This window comes from Microtus oregoni, unplaced genomic scaffold (genome assembly GCF_018167655.1).
Source record: "Microtus oregoni isolate MIOR12 unplaced genomic scaffold, Mior012 000142F_ref0000161, whole genome shotgun sequence".
Classification (NCBI taxonomy): domain Eukaryota; kingdom Metazoa; phylum Chordata; class Mammalia; order Rodentia; family Cricetidae; genus Microtus; species Microtus oregoni.
In genome coordinates, this window is record NW_024544792.1 from 1,412,045 (window position 1) to 1,430,825 (window position 18,781).

Sequence of the window (18,781 nt, forward strand, 5' to 3'; positions counted from 1 at the left end):
ATTATTTCACTAAAGAATCAGGAATAAAATGACTCCTAATGACATACTGCAATACCTCACTCAATCAACATCAGAGAAGCTTCTTGCAGAATATGGAAATTAACTCAGAGCCCTACAACTGGACAATGTACAGAAAGCGAGAGACTTTGGAATACTCAGCCTAAATGGGATGTCTTCATCAAACCCCTTCCCTTAAGGCTCAGGGATCTATGAAGAAGAGGAAGCAGAAATATTTAAGAGTCAGAGGTGATGGATGATTCCAAGGAAACAGTGTCTTCTATACACAACAGGACCTTTGCACATATCAGCTCATGCTGTGGCAGGATACACAAGGCCTGCATAGGTTAAAGCTAGATGGGGTTCTATCCCTAACAAAGAAGCTACCTGCAATTGATACCCATTGTCAAAGGGAAGTCAGGTTTCTCCAACAGAGTGTCATCAGGTATATAATATTAACCACACTCTAGGGTAGGCCCTGTGTCCAAGAGTAGTTAACTAACACAAAATTAACTCAGTGGTATTTTTGTGGACTTTTTGTTTCATTTTTCTTCATTTGGGCATTTTTTTGTCTTACTGATTTTTCTTTTTTGTGGTTTTTTTGTTTTGTTTTTTGAATGGGAGAAAGAAAGAAGATGAAGTTGAGTGGTAAGGGAGGTGGGAAGGGTATAGGAGGAGTTGTGGGAGGAGAAAATATGATCAAAATATATTGTATGAAAAAATCTTCAAGAACAAAGTAAAAGAATAAATGGTAGATTATGAGGAGAAACTATAGATAGGCAACTAATATTGTAAGAACATAGAGCACACGTGGAACATCAGGGAAAGACAGATGAGTAATAAGGGAGGCAAAAGACTGAACAGAGCAGAGCAGAAATCAAAGTCCTGAATGAGTGAGAACAATTAAAATGACGATTCTGAGCAGGTCACAGTGGCATACACCTTCCAACACTCAGGAAGCAGAGGTAAGTGGATCTCTATGAGTTTGAGGCTAGCCTGGTAGATATAATGAACTGTTGCAGAACAGCCATGGGTAGAGTGAGAACTTATCTCAAAACAAACAAACAAAAAAAAACCCCCACATATCCTTAGTTAAGATCCATGGAAGGGCTCTAGGATACAAGTGAATCTTTTAAGCCAGACCTAATAATTACTTATTATGGGGGTGATCCACAATTTTCAGCACATTGCTTCAAAAGAACCATAAATCAAAAATAGGCAGCCAGGCATGGTGGCATACACATTTAATCTCAGCACTCGGGAGGTGGAGGCAGATGAATCTCTCTGAGTTCAAGGCCAGCCTGATCTACAAAGTGAGTTGCAGGACAGAAAGGACTTTTACACGGAGAAATCTGTCTGCGAGTTTTACATGAGGAAAATATGTCTTGAAACTCCCCACAAAAGCCCACAAACAATAAAATAGACTATAAACCACTAAAATAAAGTCATATGTCAGAAGGTAGTATGATCAGATTTGATTTTAGCAAAATCACTTGGGTACAAATGATGGAGGAAGGTCATTGGTTAAATAAAAAGAAACTGCTTGGTCCTCATTGGTTAGAAGATAGGTGGGAGGAGTAAACAGAACAGAACGCTGGGAGGAAGAGGAAGTGAGCTCAGACTCCACAGCTCTCCTCTCGGGAGCAGACGCCTCAGAGAGAGGCCATGCTCTGCTCTCCCGGGCAGACGCGATTCAGCTCCGACCCAAGATGGACCTAGAATCTTCCCGGTAGGACCGGTGCTCACAGATTATTAGAGATGGGTTGATCAGGATATCAGAATTAGCCAGTAAGGGCTAGAGCTAAAGGGCCAAGCAGTGTTTAAATGAATACAGTTTGTGTGTTGTTATTTCGGGCATAAGCTAGCCGAGCAGGCGGCTGGGGTGTTGGGGACGCAGCCCCGCCGCTCCTATTACTACATACAAATGGTAGGGGAGCTTCTGGAACACGTAGGTAAGTAGATTGTGCTGGCGATCAGATGACACACCAACATGACACCTAAGAAATACATCTCCACAAGAGGTACAGAATTTGGAGTGGTGATGAAAAAAGTGATGAGAAGCCAGGTGTGGGAGACAGAGACAGGTGGATCTCTGTGAGGACAAGGCCACCCTGGTCTACAGAGGGATTCCAGGACAGCCGAGATTGTTACACAGAGAAACCCTGGCTCAAAAAAACAAAAAACAAACAAACAAAAAAACATTAACAACAAAAGAAATACGAGATAGGTATGAATGACATTGTATAGAGGAGAGAATAAAAAATAAGAAGAAAGTCAAACACCAAGTAAATCATTGAGGATAGCTAATATTTGAATCAAAAAAGAATGAGAAAGAATGTCCAAAGAGGGAAGAGAAGAATCCAGAGATAGCCAAGGCATATGCGCAGAGGAGAAAGGAGTTTCTGGAGGAATACTCAACCAATATTTTCAACTGCCTTGTGAGGTCATGCAGAATGCAGAGTGAAGAGCAAGCACTGGAGTGGGCTTTGGGGGTCCACCGTCAGAGAGACGGTTTCATGCTCTGAACGGAACAGGAGTAGGTAGGTTTGTAATAAGCTGATGCCTGCCTCTTCAGTAAGAACGTAAATTCCACAAGCCTATACTTTCTTGATGTTTCATGGAAATAGAGTGATTTTTGATGGAAGAAGTGTTTATGTTTTAGAGACACTGCTATAAGAAGAAACATAGAATGCAAAGCAGCAAGGGGCCATAACAGAGAAGAAAGGCCCTGAGGAATTCAGAGAACATAGGATCTAAAGAAGATACTTCTTAGCAAGATGAGGAGTACCTCCTCCTCTCATGAAAAAGTAATGACCATCTGGGATAACAAAAACCAAACCAAAACAACCAAACAAAAGAACACTGCCAGAGAACTCTAATTTCTATAGGATAAATAGGTAATTTGCAGAGGGGAGAAAGAGGAGGACCACAGGGTCTTGTAAAACATGTATGATTTTCATCAGCTAAGGAAAGAAATAAGAGAAAGATCACAAAAAATCAGCTCAGACTTATCTTCATAACCCTAGACTAGTTAGTTGCTGAGGTAGTTTGAATGTAATTGCCCTCCATAATCTCATAGGAAGTGGCAGTATTAAGAGATGTAGCTTTGTTGGAGTGAGTATGGCCTTGTTGGTGGAAGTATGTTACTGTGGGGGTGGCCTTTGAGGTTTCCTATGCTCAGGCTACTGTCCAGTGTCTCAGTTGACTTGCTCTTGCCTGCAAGATATAGGACTATCAGCTACTCATCCAGCACCATTCTGCCTGCACATCCCCATGCTCCCCGCCATGAATGACAATAACAGATTGAACCTCTGAAACTAGGAGTAAGCCCCCTCAATTAAACGTTTTCATTATAAGAGTTGCCATGTCATGGTGTCTCTTCACAGCAATAAAAACCCTAACTAAGACAGAAGTCAATAAGCACAGTCAGCAAATGTTTCTGAGTGATGTCATCAGGAGGCCTATGGTAAAACTGGATTGGATGAAATGCAATCATGCTGTCTATTTGTTTTTTATACAACAGCTTGAGGTTATATACAGTTAGCCATCTGAAACCCAGGATAGCTAAAACAATCCTGAACAACAAAAGAACTGCTGGAGGAGTCACCATCCCTGATTTCAAGCAGTACTACAAAGCAACAGTAATAAAAACCACATGGTATTAGCAAAAAAACAAAAGACATGAAACACGTTGATCAATGAAATCAAACTTAAGACCCAGACATAAATGCACATGCCTATGGACACCTGATTTTTTTTTTGTAAATAAGCCAGAAATATAGACTTGAAAAAAAGAAAGCATCTTCAACAAATGGTGCTGTTCAAACTGGTGTCTGCATGTAGAAGAATGCAATTAGATCCACAATTATCACCCTGCACAAAATTCATGTCCAAGTGCATCAAAGACCTCAACATAAAATCAGACACACTGAACCTGAGAGAAGAAAAAGTGAGGAATAGCCCTGAATACACTGGCACAGGAAACAACTTCCTGAACAGAACACCAATAGCACATAGCACAGGAACTGACATCAACAATTAATAATAAATGGGACCTCATGAAACTGCAAAACTTCTGTAAGGCTAAGGACACCATCACGAGTGGCAGCATAAATAATGGGAAATGATTCTCGCCAACTTCACATCTGACAGAGAACTAATACCCAAAATATAAAAAGAACTCAAGAAACTGAGTATCAAAAAAATAATAATCCAATTAAAAGATGGGAAACAGATTTAAACAGAGAATTTCAATAGCGAATCTCAAATGGCTGAGAATCACTTAAAGAAATGTTCAACATCCTTAGCCATTAGGCAGGGAAATGTAAATAAAAACTACTTTGAGATTCCATCTTAAACCTATTAGAATGGCTAAGATCAATAACACAAGTGGCAGCACAGGTTGTTAAGGATGTGGAACAAGGGGAACACTCCTCCATTGCTGGTAGGCATGCAAACTTGTACAGCCACTATGGAAATCAATATGGCGGTTCCTCAGAAAATTGGGATTCGATCTACCTCAAGACCCAGCTATACCTAACTCTTGGGAATATACCCAAAGGACACTTGTTCAACTATATTATGGCTTTCTTTATTCATAATAGCCAGAAACCGGAACCAACCTATATGTTCCTCAACAAAAGAATGTATAAACAAAATGTGCTACATTTACAAAATGGACCATTATTACTTAGCTGTTAAAAAATGATACCATGAAATTTGCAAATGGATGAAACTAGAAAAAAATCATCCTGAGTGAGATAACCCAGACCCAGAAAGACAAATATGATACATATTCACTTATAAGTGGATATTAGCTGTTAAGTAAATGATAATCAAGCTACAATCCGTAGTCCCAGAGAGGTTAGTATGGGGGAGGCATCTAGGCAGAACACATGGATCTCCTTGGGAAAGGGAAATAGAATAGATTTTGCAGGTGAGCTGGCAGCAGGTGGGGAAGGGAGTGGGAAGGATCAGGTGCTGGTGAGAGATGGCTAGAGTTTGGGAGCAGCTGGAGTGTCCTGTGGAAATCTAGTGTAGTGGAAACTTCCAGAATCTTAGTGATTCTAGTGAGAATTCTAGCAATAGAGGATATGGAATCTTAACTAGCTATCTCTTGTAGCTAGGCAAGGCTTCCAATGGTTGGACTGGGTTCCATTTGATTGAGTTGTTGGCTAAATGGGTGCCTTGGAGATCCCTAAACAACACAGTAAAATTCAAGGACAGAGGGTTGCTCTCTGCAAACTGACAGCAGGGCCCCATTGCCAAGGACAATATCCACACAGCTCACTGAACACATAGAAGTCAAGCTGGTGCCTGCATGGAGCCCTTACTCCTATGTCCCAGTCTCTTTGATGCAGGAAGGTACTCTGTAGGCTACCAAAGAGAAATGTGGACAACAACCCAGACACAAAACCTTTGACCTACAATCTATCCTGCTTGCATAATATGCTAATGTCTTGTTTAACTTGAGGCCCACTCCATGAGCAGGAACCCACAAAAAATACTGCTTGGATGGCCAGGAACAGGAAATTGGATAGCCCAGAGACCTAGGCTAGAACCCATCATGATTAATCTAAAAAAATCAATAAAATAATTCCTAATAATAGTCTGTTATACTCATAGATCATTGCCTTGTCTGACCGTCAGAGAGGTTTCCTCCAGCAGCAGAAGGGAGTGGATGCAGAGACCTACAGCCAGACATTATGCAGGGCCAGAGTCTAAATTGGAGGTCTTCACTAGGTCCCTTCCTTTAAAGCTTGGGGAATCCCATGGTGGGGAGGGGGTTATGCAGCAGAATGACTGTAGGAGTCAGAGGGGATAGAAGATACCAGGAGAACACTGCCCACTAAATCAACTAAGCAGGGCTCATATAGGCTTACAGAAACTGCAGTACCAAGCACAGGGCTTGCATGAGCCAGTACCAAGTTCTCTGTTTATGTTACGGCTGTTAGCTTGGTGTTTTTGTAGGACTCCTCACTAGGGGAGTGGGCATGTCTCTGACTCTTGCCTGCTCTTAGGGCTCTTCCTCCTGTTAGGTAGCCTTGTCTGGCTTTGGTGTGAGGATTTTTGCCTTGTTTTATTGTATTTTATTTTGTTGTGTTTGGTTGTTGCTCCTCGAGGCCTGCTCCTTTTTGATGGGAGTTGGAGGGGTTGTCAATCCAGGGTAAAAGGGAGGTAGGGGCAGATGGAATGAGTGGAGGGAGGGGAAATTGTGGTCAGGATGTACTGCATGAAAGAACAATCTATTTTTATTTAAAAAAAAAGAATAAGAAAATTTCCAGCTAAAAAAAACTACAAACTACTATAAATAAATTAGCTTACTTGAAAGATGAGCATCAATAATCATAGAAGATGAAGTTGATGACTGTTCATTAATTCCATCAATTTGAACTAGGGATGCATTTTTAATGTTATTTTCTTCTATCTTCAAGTTATTCTTATGTAGCAAACCTTCAATATTGGTAACTTTACAGCTAATACCACAGCCTGGTACAACCTGGAAATCTGTGCAGGTACCCAAAGTTTCAGTGTTCAGCTCCTAACAAAAACAAAATACAATAAATAAGTAAACAAATAAATAAATGGTATAATAACTTTTAATTAGAAGAATAGCGATGGTAAGTGTATGAGAAGACAGGCACTCAAAACTCTGGGTGCAGGTACAAACTGATGTTAGTAATAGCCATGAAAAATGAAACTTTAAGCACTCTTTGATCTAGAAATTGCACTGACAGATTTTATTGGGGTGGGGGTTGAGACAGGGTTTCTTTGTGTAGCGCTTGCTGTCCTGGAACGAGCTCAGTAGATCAGACTGGCCTGGAAATCACAAAAATCCATCTGTCTGCCTCCCCAGTGCTGGGATTAAAGGTGTGTGCCATAACTGTCCGACTAATACATATTACTTATATTTTGATGTTTTATATCAAAGAGGGGTTCATTTCTTTTGTTATGTTTACAGTTGTCTATGTGTAAAAACTAGGGCATAATCAATAATGTTTGAGACAAAGTCTTATACAGTCTACGCTAGTCTCAAACTTACCAGTAATGAAGATGACCTTGAACTTCTGACCTCTTGCCTCTACCTCCTAAATTCTCAGATTAAAATCATGAGCCAACATGCTCACTTTATAGGTGCTGGGGATCAAACCCTGGACCTCAAGCATCTAGGCAAGCACTGTACCAGCTGAGCTATATTCCAGCCCCAATATATTCAATTAAATAAGAAAATACAATTCTCTTTATCCCCATACTCAATATATACAAAAATTATAGTCAAAAGCCAGTCCAGATTTGGTCTGCATCATTTTTATATGAGATACCAACATGAATATGAAATATAAAATTGTACCTGCTTGCAGTACTTGGTTACAGCTGCTCCTAAAGGGTGTTCGCTGTTACTTTCCGCAGTGCCCACAATGGCCAGGATCTTATTGCGTGGTATTCTGTTACTTTCCACTAGAACCTTTACTTGATTCACTACTGGGGTTCCATGGGTAATAGTTCCAGTCTTATCAAATACCACTACCTTTACCTGGAGAAAAGTTAAAAATACAATGCATCCACATGACATCATCCTCCCAGGAATGAGAAACAGGTTTATTTTTTTTGTTTTTTTTTAAATATTTATTTATTATGTATACAATATTCTGTCTGTGTGTATGCCTGCAGGCCAGAAGAGGGCACTAGACCTCATTACAGATGGTTGTGAGCCACCATGTGGTTGCTGGGAACTGAACTCAGGACCCCTGGAAGAGCAGGCAATGCTCTTAACCTCTGAGCCATCTCTCCAGCCCCCAGGTTTATTTTTTTAACAGACTGCTACTTCATTTCTTAATAAACTGTCCTTTGGCTTCATAACTTCATCAACTGATCATCTTTGCGTGAACACACTAAGTTGGTCTTGTAGCAACCAACTTCCCTACCCAACAGTTCAGTTTTAATCTTGTTAAATATCTGTGAATTTATGTCAAACAATTAGAGATATGGGTTGCTGTTGATGGGTAAGAAATACCACTGGCATCTCTGGGGAAAACACAAGGGCTTTCGATACTAATGAATTATAGTTCTATTAGAGAAATCTGGGTAAACAGCAGATGACTAACAGAAAATGTAAACGTTAGGGTGAAGGTAACCCAGCTGGGTTGCTTGCCTTGACTAGGTTTTGGTTAAGAACTTGGGATGTTAAGAGGAAGCTCAGGGAAGCAGTTTGAGAAAGTTAGACCACATAGGAAAAGGGAAGAATTTGGAGAGCAGGCTCACTTCATTATAAACTCAGAATGAGAACCTTGAAGACTGAGCAGCCCAATGAACTGATTTAAAAAGATAAGAATAATATTCAAAGCATCATCCTAAACAAGAGAAAAATTGCGATAAAGGTCATCATAGAAACAACAGGAAAAAAGAACATGAAATTACAGATTAGACAGTAGCATTGTCAATATTCCTTTCTTGATTTTGATAAATGCACTGTGCTCACATAAGGAAATGTCCTTGTTCTTCAGATAGGTGCACAACAGTTGCAAAAAGGGAACCCTGATGTTTAGGTTTGAAATTATGCCAATTTATTTCCATAAATATTACAAGCCTGGGAACTGGAGAGGTAACTCAGTGGTTAAAAGCACTTGTGTTCTTGCAGAGGGCCCCAGTTCAGTTCCCAGCACCCATGCTGGGCAGCTCACAACAACCTGTAACTCTAGTTCTAGGGGATCTGACCTTCTGGCCCCACGGGTACCCATACACATGAATAAAAATAAAAACTAATCTTTTAAAAGTTCCTCAGGGTTGAAGAGAGGGCTCAATGGTTAAAAGTACTGGCTGCTCTTCCAGAGGACCCAGGTTTGGTTCCAAACACCCACATGGCAGCTCACAACTGTTTAATACTTCAGTCCTAGGGGGATCCAGCACCATCTTCTAACCTCTGCATGCATGTGGTATATGAACACAATGCAGGTAATACACCCATAAGTATTTTAAAATGTCCCAATATATAATACATATGTGTGTGTGTTAGCTATTCAAGGTTTCAGATTTATTCTTAGCCATGTACTATGTATCCATGTATCTATATATGTTTTATATCACTGAAATAAGATTGTATTAGTGAGAGCACATCTTTAATTGAAGTCATAACTGCAAACTGCCAGCTGGTGGCAGAAAAGGCACTGCCATTGCAGGTGCAGCACCCATAAGGTGGAGTCAGATACAAATAGGTCAGAACCCTGGCAAATTTTCCCAGACAAGTACTGAAGACGGGTGTAATCTGAGATGGGTTTGAACTACAGGTTCTCCATTCGAGTCTGCTGTGAGGAAATGGCTGAGGGAGTATTAGTAGAGATCTTAAATAACTAAGGCCAATCTGAAGAAGAACCAACATCACAGCTTTTGTACTTCAACCCTCAGGGTAATCCCAGAAGAGCTCAGCCTAGGAACCACATGCAAAGAACTAAGGCTGCGAGTGTAAATTTGGATAGTGCAATTCTTAGTTCTGGAGACTCTTACCTTATGAGCCATCTCCAGGGGCTCCCCACCTTTGATAAGTATCCCATTCTGAGCACCTACTCCTGTGCCCACCATTACAGCAGTTGGAGTAGCTAGTCCCAGTGAGCAGGGACATGCGATACACAGAACTGTGATAGAGGCTTGGAAAGCAAAGCGTATTATGGTTTCTGTTCGTGAGATGCTCCTATTGTAGCCCTTTAGAAGAAGACATGAAATTTGGTTATTCATTTACAGTTAGAGCTGTGAAAATAAAAGAAACAAAGCTCAACCCTGTTTAAATAAAAACAGTGTCAAAATCACACATCCTACCTAGCTGCCAATATATATTTTTCTTATTAATAATGAACACCTTTTTCATTTATAAACATGAAAACTGTTTAACAAGTCATAGTCTTGAACTCATAATTTAATTCCAGAGTTACTAACTATGGAGAAAAATAAGGAACACAGAACTCCACAATTTTTTCCATTTCTAGAAGCAACATTAATTAGCAACATAATTCTCAACAAATTTGGCCTTGAACAAATTCTGACTCTCTGATACTGAGGTCATAGTTTGGACGTTAATACAAAATTTTAAAGACAATAACTTAAATATTCATTTTAGGGAACAAAGGTTGGAGCCAGCAAGAGAGCTCAGCAGACAAAAGTGCTTGCTATGCAGGCTTCACAACTTCAGTCCAATTCCAAGAAATTCGAGGGGAAACAAGCTCTTCAAAGCTGTTTTCTATCCTCCTAGACACAGGGGCACACATGTTCCAACATTCACATACCCCCCCCACACACACACACAGAGTAAGTGAAATAAAGATTAAAAATGTTTAAGGAGGCTGATGAGATGGCTTAGTGGTTAGGAGCACTTACTACTCTTGAAGAAGACCCAAGTTCAGTTCCCAGTACCTATATGTGGTAACTTACAACTGCCTCTAACTCCAGCTTCAAGGGCTTTGACCACTCTTTTGGTCTCCATGGCCACTTGCAATCACATGCATGTTTCCACACACAGACACATACATTTATGCATAATAAAAGGTAAGTCTTTAAAAATATTTTAAAAGAGAAAGTTAGAAGGTATTTCTATAAATATCTAGCCTTAGACTTTCTTTTTTTTTATTTTTTTTTATTTTTTAATAATTTTTTTTATTAAGAAAAGAAGAAAAAAAACATAAACAAAAAACAAGTTTCCACCTCCTCCCAGCCTCCCATTTCCCTCCCCCTCCTCACATGAGCAAAGAAGTCGGGACCACGAGGCGTGCACCCACCCACTGAGACAGTGGAGCTGATCTACTGGGAGCTCACCAAGGCCAGCTGGACTGTGACCGAAAAAGCATGGGATAAAACCGGACTCTCTGAACATGGCGAACAATGAGGGCTGATGAGAGGCCAAGGACAATGGCACAGGGTTTTGATCCTACTTAATGTGCTGGCTTTGTGGAAGCCTAGCCAGTTTGGATGTTCACCTTCCTAGATATGGACGGAGGGGGGAGGACCTAGGACTTACCACAGGGCAGGGAACCTGGACTGCTCTGTGGACTGGAGAGGGAGGGGGAGAGGAGTGGGGGGAGGGGTAGAAGGGTGGGAGGAGGGGGAGAAGGGTGGGAGGAGGGGTAGCCTTAGACTTTCATATACACCAAATATGAATGTTTTCACATATATTGTGTACTCTCACATATGTGACTCCAAATCTTTTTTGTTTGTTTGTTTGTTTGTTTTTCGAGACAGGGTTTCTCTGTAGCTTTGGAGTCTGTCCTGGAACTAGCTCTTGTAGACCAGGATGGTCTCGAACTCACAGAGATCAGCCTGCCTCTGCCTATCTAGTGCTGGGATTAAAGGCATGCGCCACCACTGCCTGGCCAAATCTTTTAATTTAGGCATTATTATTCCTACTTTGCAACTGACAAAAACAGAAGTTTATATATCTAAAGTGAGGGATCACTTTATCAAAAGCCACCAAAATGAAATTCAATCCCTTTATGACTTCAGGACAGACCAAGAATGGCAAATGGCATCTCAACACATCTTTTCTCACATTTGGAGGAACATCAGGGTTTTTCCCTCTTTCCAAAAAGCTGAGACAGAAGTATAATGTTCTGTCTATGCCCATTCAAAAGGATGACAAAGTTTGTGCTCTGAGGATACTATAAAGCCCATCAGACTGGCCAAGCAGTCCAGGTGTACAGGAAGAAATATGTCATCTACAATGAATGAGTGCAGTGAGAAAAGGCTAATGACACAACTGGTCATCCACGTGGGCACACACCTCAGCAAAGTGGTTATCACCAGGCTAAAGCTGGACAAAGAGTATATAAAAAAAAATCCTGGGAAAGGAGGGCCAAGTCTCGACAAGTAAGAAAGGAGAAAGGAAGAAGCCACTGAGAAGATACAGTAGAGGAATCTCATGTACAACTTTCATTAAAGACTGCCTAAGTAAAATAAATAAAGCGAGGTACACCACAGATCTACTTTCCTACGTTACAGAGCAGTGCTTTAGAAAGCATCAGATAACTTGCTGAGTAGGCACTAACACCATGGCTTCACTCAGCTGCCTTATTCTCTGGGGACTGGAGTAGTTAAGAGTGCTGGCTGAGCCACACTGAACCTCATAGAAGAGAAAGTGGGAAGTTCACTTGAACACATCAGCACAAAAGACTACTTCCTAACTATAACCCAGCAGCACAGACACTAAGAGAAACAATAAATGGGACCTCCTGAAACTGAAAAGCTTCTGTAAAGCAAAGGACATGGTCAACAAGACAAAACAACAGCCTACAAAATGGGAAAAAGATCTTCACTAGCCCCACTTCATACAGAGGCCTGACCTCCAAAATATACAAAGATCTCAAGAAATTGGTCATCAAAAGAACCATAATTCAATAAAAAAAAAAAATGGAGTGCAGACCTAAACAGAGAACTCTCAACAGAGGAATCTAAAATGGCTGAAAGACACTTAAGGAAATGTTCAACATCCTTAGTCTTCAGAAAAATGCAAATCAAAACAACTCTGAGATTCCATCTTACACCTGTAAGAATGGCCAAGATAAAAAACACTGATGACAACTTACGCTGGAGAGGTTGTGGGGTAAAGGGAACACTTCTGCATTGTTGGTGGAATGCAAGCTGTTACAGTCCCTTTGGATGTCAGTGTGGCGATTTCTCAGAAAATTAGGAAACAACCTTCCTCAAGACCCAGCAATACCACTTTTGGGTATATACCCAAAGGATGCTCAATCGTACCACAATAACATGTGCTCAACTATGTTCATAGCTGCATTGTTTATCATAGCCAGAACCTGTAAACAACCTAAATGCCTCTCGACTGAAGAATGGATAAGGAAAATGTGGTACATTTACACAATGGAGTACTACACAGCAGAAAAAATAACGACATCTTGAAATTTGCAGGCAAATGGATGTAGCTAGAAAACATCATACTGAGTGAGGTAATCCGTAATCCAGACCCAGAAAGACAATTATCACATGTCCTCACTCATAAGTAGTTTTTAAATATAAAGCAAAAAAAAAAAACCCAGCCTACAAATCAGAATCCCAGAGAACCTAAACAACAATGAGGACCCTCAAAGAGACATCCATGGATCTAATCTACATGGGAAGTAGAAAAATACAAGATCTCCTGAGTAAAAATTGGAAGCATAGGGACCATGGGAGAGGGTTTAAGGGGAGGGGAGAGGTAGGGAGAGAAGAAGAGAAAAAATGTACAGCTCAATGAAATAAAATCCTAATTAAAATTATTTGAGAGGAAATAATAATAAAAATAGACCTGTGCCAGCAAGGCAAAAAAAAAACCCTCCTACTACCTTTTTGATAATTATATGTATAAAATGACTTAAATGAAGAAGCTAATGCAATTCACTTTCTTTATTAACTTCTCTTTGCTGTTCAAAATATATTTTTATGAGTGCTTGTTCAGTTAAAAAAAAGAGTGCTGGCTGTTCTTCACAAGGCCCTATGTTCAAGTCACTGCACCCACATGTTGACTCAGACTCCCAGCACACACATAGTGGCTCACAGCCATCTATAAGTACAGTTCCAGTGATTCAACACCCTCTTCTGGCTTCCACAGGCACTGATCACACACATGGTCTATAGACATATACACAGGCAAAAAACTTAGTTAATTAATTAAAATACATTATCTTAGGTGAGTGAGATAGTATACATCTGTAATATCAACACTGGGAGGTGGGGGCAGGAGAAGCAGGAGTTCAAGGTTATCCCTGGTATCACAAGTTCAAGGCCTTGAGACTCTGTGTCATATACACACAAATGTATGTTATTTTACTTAACCTTCACAATCTACCCAAAATGAGCATTATAAAATGTCACTACCAGCTAGGTATGTTGGCTTACACTTTTAGTTCCAGCACTGAGGACATAGAGACAGGCCGAAGTTCAAGGCTAGCTGGTCTACACAGAGAAATTCAAACCAGTCAAGGGCTACAAGATTGAGAGCCTGTCCCAAAAAATGCTAAACACACACACACACACACACACACACACACACACACACAAAAAAAAAAAAAAAATTCTAATAAGCACACTGAAGATTTATTCTGTCCTACGTGAACAGCATACCCACATTATATAAATAGTATCTGCCATTAGCAACCTACTAGCTGTCTCCTGGTTATTGAATAGTTACTGAAACACTGTAGCACTTGTGTAGAACCTGTTTTATTAAATTGGGTTCCCAAAGTGTAAAAGTGTCATGATGGCAATTCAGCTATGACAGAGAGATGACATACATGCTGCTTCTAAGGAAAAGGAAGAAAGTTCTTGATTACACAGATAGAAAAAAATATGCTAAGCTTACTAAGATCTACAATAACAACAAATCTTTTATTCACAACAATGTAAAGGACAAAACGGAAAATTGTCCTGGTTTTGCTGTCATACCTCAAAACTACACAGGTCATGACAACGCTTAGCTAAGAAAAAGCATTCAATCTGTATTTAAGTGTTTATATAGGGGGCCAATGGTGGCACAAACAATGTTAGGTAGTAGCGGTGGTTTCTGACCTCCACTGGGGCTCTTAAAATAAATTCCCAAAGTACAAGGAGTGACTGTTACACTGGGAATTTCTTCTTTAGGTTTGTATTTTCTTTTCCATTCTCTTCTTCATTTCTTTTTCTTTCTTCCTTTCTTCCCTTCTTCCCTCCCTCCTTGCTTTTAATACTGAGGATAAACTCAGGGCTTAACAAATGCTGGGCAGAATTCTACACCTACACTCTCAGCCAATACTGCTCATTTCCAAAGTTTGTGTGTTTGTTTTGAGACAAGTTTTCATTGTTCATACCTGACTGGGTTGGTACTCACAGAGATCTACCCAACCCTGCCTCCTGAATACTAAGATTTAAGGCATGCACCATTACACCTGGCTCAAAAATCATTTTTTTTTATTTTTCTTATGTATCTGTATCTGTGTCTGGTTATGTGAGGATGAGTGCAGGTATTTTCAGAAGCCAGAGGCCTCACATTCTGCTGTAGCTGGAGTTACAGATGGGTGTGATTTGCTCAACATAGCTGCTGGGAATATAACTTGGGCCTTCTGCAAGAGCAGTATTTACCACTAAGCCATTTCTCCAGCTTCTCAAAATTATTTTTAATTAACTCTACAAAAGATTCACAAAGTGTTTTGTACGTAGTCAAGAGTTGTTGCAAGTCACTTACGGGAAAGTAGGTTTCCACAATTTCAAAATTTTGAAATCCAATTATAATCCATACCAAGAGGGTAGCAATGGAAATCAAGACGATAAAAGGAACAAAGTAGCCACTGAGTTGGTCTGCAAACTGCTGGATAGGGGCCTAGAATTCAGAATAATAATAATAATAATAATAATAATAATAATAATAATAATAAGTATCTTGAAGTCTTTTTTCTAATACTGAATACAGGATAGATTTGGGAGTTAACATAAACAGAAATATTTTAATAAATTCCACATGAATATAACTAGGTCAAAAGAAAATACACATCAAGATTCATACTAGAAAGCTTTAAAGAAAACACCTTCTGCTTCTCCTAAGGACTAGGTTACCTTTGATGTTTGTGCCTCCTCTACAAGTTTGACAATCTGAGAAAGGGTTGTGTCTGCTCCAACATGGGTAGCTTGGATAAGGAGGGATCCATTCTGGTTAATGGAACCTGCGATCACCGTGCTGCCAGGTTTCTTAGCCACAGGCATTGCCTCCCCTGAAGGAAGAAAAAAATCAGAGAACAAAAATGATTACTATCCTTGAAAGACGCTTGTTCATTCACTGTCAACAAACACCTAGAAAACACATTCCTCTAGAACTAGAATCTGGACACTTGCAAAGGTAAAAGTCATCCTTCCTTCTTCCTCATGTCAGTTTTAGGTCAAACATAGGGATATAGACTTTGAACTGGAAAGGCTGACCATGTTAGCACTTGTTGACAAATACTTTAGGCGCTTCATTCTACTGCTAGATCAGAAGTTCTCAAAGGGCATTTCAAAATGTGGGAGCATGTTGTTCTCTGTAACAGCGGATGGGAGTAGGGTGCTGCTACTACTGCTTAGTAGGCCAGGGTCAGTGTCACTAAATTATGGTACATAGCCTAAGATATAGAATTAAAACTTCTCATCCAAACTGCAATAGCATACCACTGTGAAACAGAGTCAGGAATTAATAAACTCAGCCTCTGCTAGGACTACCAGATGCAGGAGAGCTGTTATTTTGATTTGGATCCACACTGGACTCTGTTGGCCAAGATTTCTAAACATCTTCACAGTCCTGCTTTCTTCAAGCTGCCCTGATGTGGAAAACTTAGGGCTCTGGCCTACCTGTGACTACATCAGCTGCTAAGGCATGAAAACAGAATATTTATCTGCCCTGGGAAATTTGCCCAAATCAACCTGGTTCTACAAGACACTGAATAACTTTATCCTTGTGCACTATAGTCCTTAGGAATCTTCAGTGTGGGTGATAGAATGATGGCTCAGCAGTCCAATTACCAGCAAACTGAATACTCATATGAATAAAATAAAAATCAATACATCTTTAAAAAAAAGAATCTTCAAATTATTTTTAAAATATCAATTTAGATAAATTATACTACTTGCAATTGCAAAATATCATATTCTTTTTTCCTTTAAATTGTATTTTGCCTAGCACATAAATAAATGGGTTTAGTTGTGCTATTTTCATTATATTTTGTTTTTATTCTACCCACTGATTTCTCACATCCCCTTAAATCTGGGTATTGACATTTTTTTTAGTTTCCTATTCCCAGGCAGTTGGTTAATTTCCTAGCTAAGAAGCACAATAATTTTCTTCTTTTGTTTCTCCTGCCTCTGCTACCCAAGTGTTGGAATTATGAGCCTATCTCTGATGACAGGCTCATAATTATTTTTAAAATTGATATTTTAAAAACAATTTTAAGTCTTCTGTTTGCCTTGTAAATGATAAAATCACCATTTGTACAACTATTAAGATCCCATTGTGATAATGGTTGAAATGGTGTTAAATTTATAGATCAATTTGAAGATGACTGTTGTATTTTTGTATAGAAACTACAAATCAATAATACTACCTATTTCTCTACTTTTTAAAAAAAATCAGTTTTGTTTATTGAGATTAGACTTTCTCTGTTGCCAAGGCTAGCTTCCAACTTCTGGGGTCACATGATCTTTCTGCTTTTATGTCTTAAGTGTCTGGAATAATAGGGATATACTACAGCAGAATGCTTGCTTATATAGTTTTTAAATTTCTTTCATTAGTGTTTTGCAATTTTCAAATGCACAATATTTATATTCTGTTTGTAAATTCATGTCCATTCATTTTTAAGCCATCATAATTGTATCACTTCAACGCCTTGCCATTTTAAGTTTTGAAAATTTAAAAAAAAAAACTTCAATGTTTAGTTTTCAACAATGTACCTAAAAATATAGTAAACCTGAGGAAATTGAAGGCATTCTTTAAAGAACTCATATTCTTTGCTCATGATTTATACATGTATTGGTTCTGCTTTAGTGTCTGCTTTTCATGATCACTTTGGATTCACATTGTTTTCATGCCATGATCCTCTGACAGAACGTACCTGTGATGAGGGACTCATCTACCATAGAATGTCCTTCAATAACACGGCCATCCACTGGAAATTTGCCTCCTGGAACCACCTTAATTATATCTCCACGCTGTACAAGTTCCACATCTACTTGTTCTTCACTGCATACAAATTAAAACAAAAAGCGTCATGGCATCTGTTTCTTGGTCTAACTGCCACACATACAATTTGGAGATCAGCCAAGCTTATAGCTCCATAATTACTATCAACAGAACCTAGAACCAATATTTATACTAGCAATAACTATCTGTATTAGTTTTGCTCACTGGTACTAATGAACAAAGTCTTGGCTCAAAGCAGACATTCTAAATATTTATTCTATAGTCATTGAATAAGTAATCTAGCTTTTGGGAAGTGGAGGCAGGAGGATTTATGAGTTCAAAGTCATCCTGGGCTATATACAGTAAGTTCAAGAGCAGTCTGTGTTAGTTGAGACCCTCAGTAGTTATACATAACTGCCGTCAGGTATCTTATGTTTCTTTTTAAATAGAACAGCTCCTTCATTCCTTATTTACTTACTTCCTCCTTCAATCAAAGGAGGAATTACTAAGAGAAAAAAAAATAAAGTAAGTACTCAGTAGCAGAGCACTTACTTGGCATACTAAATGACCTCATGCTGTTTCCTAATACCAGAAAAAATCCTGGAGCCAGAGCCACAAAGCAAGACCTTAGATCAAAATATAGGGATGCTAAGAGATTGGCCTAAGTACTCTCAAAGCTATGATCAGGGGGATGAAGATGTGGCTCAGTGGTTAAGAGCACTGGCTGTTCTTCCAGAGGACCTGGGTTCAATTCCCAGCACCCACATGGCAGCTCACAACTGTCTGTAACTTCAGTTCCAGGGAACCTGACACCTTCATACAGACATACATGCAGGCAAAACACCAATGCACTTAAAAATAAATAAATCCTAAAAGAAAAAAATAGGCCATGTGGTGGTTGTGCATGCCTTTAATCCCAGCACTTGGGAGGCAGAGGCAGATAGAGCTCTGTGAATTCAAGGCCAGCCTGGTCTACAGAGTAAGTTCTAGGACAGCCCAGACTGTTTTACAGAGAAAACCTGTCTCAGCAAAACAAAAAAACAAAAAACAAAAAAGAAGAAGACATGATTCCCCCTGTTCTCCCTGCTTCATCTTCCAGAATGTTGGGATTACAGGTATATACCAACACACATTGCC

General features: G+C 39.5%; 1 protein-coding gene across 1 annotated transcript in view; it reads right to left on the reverse strand.

Annotated features, from left to right (window-relative positions):
* The window catches only part of LOC121444812 (copper-transporting ATPase 1-like), a 69,145-nt gene that overhangs the window by 15,857 nt on the left and 34,507 nt on the right, over positions 1-18,781 (reverse strand). Inside the window, exons 11-16 of the mRNA XM_041646718.1 lie at positions 17,577-17,704; positions 15,556-15,710; positions 15,188-15,322; positions 9,499-9,693; positions 7,349-7,531; positions 6,322-6,538 (exon numbers count right to left, since the gene is read on the reverse strand). Of these exons, the coding sequence (XP_041502652.1) occupies positions 6,322-6,538; positions 7,349-7,531; positions 9,499-9,693; positions 15,188-15,322; positions 15,556-15,710; positions 17,577-17,704 (1,013 nt within the window). The remainder of the gene's footprint in view (positions 1-6,321; positions 6,539-7,348; positions 7,532-9,498; positions 9,694-15,187; positions 15,323-15,555; positions 15,711-17,576; positions 17,705-18,781) is intronic.